The sequence below is a fragment of the Lolium rigidum genome, chromosome 3, assembly GCF_022539505.1.
Source record: "Lolium rigidum isolate FL_2022 chromosome 3, APGP_CSIRO_Lrig_0.1, whole genome shotgun sequence".
Taxonomy (NCBI): domain Eukaryota; kingdom Viridiplantae; phylum Streptophyta; class Magnoliopsida; order Poales; family Poaceae; genus Lolium; species Lolium rigidum.
This window is the reverse complement of record NC_061510.1, coordinates 287356861-287361028: the sequence shown is the minus strand read 5'-3', so window position 1 is coordinate 287361028 and position 4168 is coordinate 287356861. Positions and strand designations below refer to the sequence as shown.

General features: G+C 42.4%; 1 protein-coding gene across 1 annotated transcript; it reads left to right on the top strand.

Annotated features, from left to right (window-relative positions):
- Nucleotides 1-649: 649 nt before the first annotated feature.
- Nucleotides 650-3306, top strand: LOC124699620 (transcription factor MYB56-like). The gene is made up of 2 exons (XM_047231898.1): nt 650-959; nt 2401-3306. The coding sequence occupies exons 1-2, from the start codon at nt 788-790 to the stop codon at nt 3063-3065; spliced, it is 837 nt and encodes a 278-aa protein (XP_047087854.1). The 5' UTR covers nt 650-787; the 3' UTR covers nt 3066-3306.
- Nucleotides 3307-4168: the final 862 nt, after the last annotated feature.

Here is a 4168-nt window from a genome sequence, read left to right as displayed (position 1 = left end):
CTAAAGTAAATTAAAATTTAATGAAAAGGACATTGGATATTCACGTCAAAAAAAGGACATTGGATATCATGTTGATGTCCAAAACATACCTGAGGTAATACTAAATAGGTATCTGAACAAACGACATAGATTAAATGAATCGTCAAGAACACATACAACAGGGTAGAGTTGTTTAGATAAGATCGTTTGTTAAGAAAGTTGATGATGTGTTGCATTGCATACGGAGGAGAATATTGTTAGGGAAGTTAGAGAGAAGTACACATATTTATGTTAGCTGGAAGTAATCCAGCGATAGGTTTGTGTTGGATGGGAGTTGTGAGAGGAGTGGTCTCTGGCGAATAGCCAAACAGGGCAACCAAGTTGGTGAGAGATAGAGATGACATGGACATGCGGTAGCTAATCCTACAAGGAAGAGAGAGGGAAAGAGAGAGAGAGAGAGTAAATAATAGACACATTAATAATTACACAGGGGGTGTAAGAGCATGCATGCATCACAGCAGCCCTGTCTCTTGTCGTGTAAAACTAAACTAAAGGGACCTCTCATCCAAACCCTAGGCCAAAATGCGTGTCATTACGTGTGTATAAATATGGGTAAAGCTAGCACACCACAGCTTAGCCTTCTCTCTCACTCTACCTCTATATACACCCTCTGACTTTAGCCAATAACTCATTCTAGACCAAGAACGCATTGGTTTCCTGTCTTCGCTTAACGGAGCAATAAGGAGTTCTCTCGCTAGCAAGCCAGGCAGGTCTTCGATCGTCATACTCTTCTCTCCAGCCACGGTTGATGGCGGCGGTGTCGTCATCGACCACCAACACCTCGGACGGCAGCGGGAAGCCGTCGTTGTGCCCGAGGGGTCACTGGCGGCCAGGGGAGGACGAGAAGCTGCGGCAACTCGTGGAGAAGTATGGCCCCCAGAACTGGAACTCCATAGCCGAGAAGCTCGAGGGCAGATCAGGTGGGTCAACTAGCTGGTCTTCTCTTTCATCATCGATCGACTGTTTCCAAAAAGGGGTTTCTTTTCTTTTGAGATTATGTTGCATACAGCAATTTTGAGATTCCTACTTTTGTTGATGCGATTTGTGTTCAAAACTAGTGGTTGATCTATATACATCCTGATTCCCGTTTCCGTATTAATTTCTGTATAATTATGTGTATTGTTCTCTATTGATGCTTCTACAAAGAAAATCCTTGTGGAGAGGAATGGAAAGCATACCATGTTGCAATATGCAGCTTTTGTTCTTGCATAATTAGTGGATCTCTTGGAGATAAAAGGCTTATCGAGAACAGATCGAGGGTAGAAGAATTAAAGGTTAATTTTGTCTCGTTGCTGAGTTTTACTTCCACGCTATTCCAAGAAACAAAAACAAAATACATTAGCATGATAAAATTTCTTGATTAACTAGTGTGCGCAATAATCTGTTGAATTTGTTCAAGGACACGTAAGTTCCCTGGTACTTGAAAGTGTAACATTTTCCTATCCTTTCATGAAAAGATACACAGTTCTCCTACTTATTCTTGGCATTTGAGAAAGATTAGTATTATCCTGTTTGCAAAAACAAATCTAGTTAAATGGACATAAAGGTCATCAGGTATGAAATTAATTAATTGCTCTGTATGCATGATACATAAATTTTAGAATCCCCAAATTAGTTGTTTCCTTAAAATAACTGTTTCAGATGGAAAATGTTTCTCTTTTAGTTTCACACAAATAAAATCAGCACTATTTTCCCCAGAACAAATTAAGTTCCATAATATGAGGAAAAGGGAACAAAACAATACACAACTAAAATCTTGTGCAATTTTTAGTTGATAAAACAAAGGCAGTAGGAAGCTCTCCCTAGTCTCTCTTTAAAAAACAACACTAAAACAACCTTAATTGATTAACCACCAGGCAAAAGCACCGTTAGTTTTATGTACATACATGCTACATGTGAAACATTCATGTATATATGGGTGCATGTGTCAAGAGTTGATCACCTACACGGCTAAACCTACTGCTAATTTCTTCAATCGTCTCTCAAGCTTGCATGCAGGTTGATGCAACTAGATCGATCTGCACGCAATCACCTTTGTGTGCCCTGACCTCTTCTAATGCGTACATGCTCTCTTGAGTGTGCATATTTTGCAATTGACCATCAAAGTTTGCCCTAGAATGCCAAAAAAAAAAAACATTACACTGAGCTATATATGATTTTTTTCCACTCGTTTTGTAAATTTAAAGTTTAGCTATGAAGAGTATCTTCATTCGCTAATGAGCTAAGCTGAATTCGGATTTTTTTTTCGTTCATTAATTAATAATTTACACCGGTGAAGATTTCTGGTCTGATAAGTACTGTTTATTTCTTTTAACACGTTAACTAATTTGTGGCAATTAAATTATGTGCATGGATGAGAAGGCAAGAGCTGCCGTCTCCGGTGGTTCAACCAGCTTGACCCGCGGATCAACAAGCGTCCCTTCACGGAGGAGGAGGAGGAGCGTCTGCTGGCGGCGCACCGCGTCCACGGCAACAAGTGGGCGCTCATCGCCCGCCACTTCCCCGGCCGTACCGACAACGCCGTCAAGAACCACTGGCACGTCGTCAGGGCTCGGCGCAGCCGCGAGCGCTGCCGGCTCCTCGCTAAGGCCTCCTCATCCACCTTCCCGGCCTACTCCTACGGCGGCGGGGGCGCCCAGCTCGACTTCGCCGGCGCGTCGGCGGGATCTCTTTGCTTCGGCTTCTCCAAGCCTGGTAGCGGCGGCTTCTTCACCTCACCGGCGGCGCCTTCCTCTACCCCGGTACTGTTCAATGGTTACGGTGCTTCAGGCAGCAAGAACTTGCTGTCCAGGTACAGCAGCTACATCGTGGACGGCGGCAAGCAACCGGCGCCATCTTCGCTCTCCATCGCTTTCTCCTCTCCATCTCCAAGAGAAGCACTAGCTTTCGATGGCCGTGGCGCCGGCCATGACCATCACCAGAGGAAGGACTACCATAATGTTGACAGTGGCGAAACGCCGAAGACAGCGAAGACTAAAGACGCGCCACCGTTCATCGACTTCCTCGGCGTCGGTGTGTCCTCCTGAATTGAGGCCTGGACAGATCGATCGCAGGAAGCGGGCTCTGCGGCATCCGTCAATCCGTTGATCGATCTGTGTTGTTAGAGCATAGCATCGTCATTAATTGGTAATTAACTGGTTAGATAGGCGTATGCATGCATGCATTGTTAATGGCAGCGATCAAGGAGGGCGTTAATTAGAACTGTGATGATCGTGTGTCGAACCATCAAATAAAGTTTCTGGCACATCGTTGGTTTCTTCTGGTTAATTTGAAGTTTTGTTGACTGGTAGTCTCTTACATTCTCGTTCAACTGAGAGCTTGTTGTGTTATATCTGTCTGTGAAAATACAGTACAAAAAGAAAATGGCGTTAAGATCGTCAAAAGAAATAATCGTTTATCGTTGTCGAGTCTGTGAGATCCTCCTGTTAGCAAAAAATAATCGTGCATCATATAGTAACAAATTAATGGAATTACTTAACTACATTTGTTCCAAAGTACACCATGTTTTAGACAAACACTTTCTCAGGAGTTAGTTAGTCAGTAAAAAAATAAAATTATTTAACTTTTATTTGAAAAATGCCAAAAAATACTAGTCTAAGATGAAAGAGTTTACACAGTGCAGTGGTACTAATATACACTGGGTAGGTTCTCGCAAATAAAAAAACTTGTGTAGAGTTACCGGATGGAACTACATGAACAACCGAACAAAATACCTGCAAGAAATAGACAAAAACCATCCAACCGCAAGCTCAACTTATGTGGTAATCGCCTTTAATTCCGTTTGCTTCTAGCTACCTGTTAAAGCGAAGGTACAAGTAACCAGCTGATGTGCAGGGAGTTCAAATCTGAAGCCTTCAACTCTTTGGCATTTTTATTGCTGGTTGTTGCAACTCCCTGCTATTTTGCAGTCTTAACAAATATAGAATCTGCATGTTTTTGGCTTTTGCAAGCAAAGGGGGAAGGTTAGACAGAATGTTTAAAGATGTTTGGTCCAAACATTGGCCACCGATCATCATATATTACTATACTACAATTTCTATATGCCCTGAACAGAATGCATATAACACAAGATAGTATATTTGGTGAAAGTTTGTTGGGACATTGTTGGATTGGTGCTCAACTTGCTTAC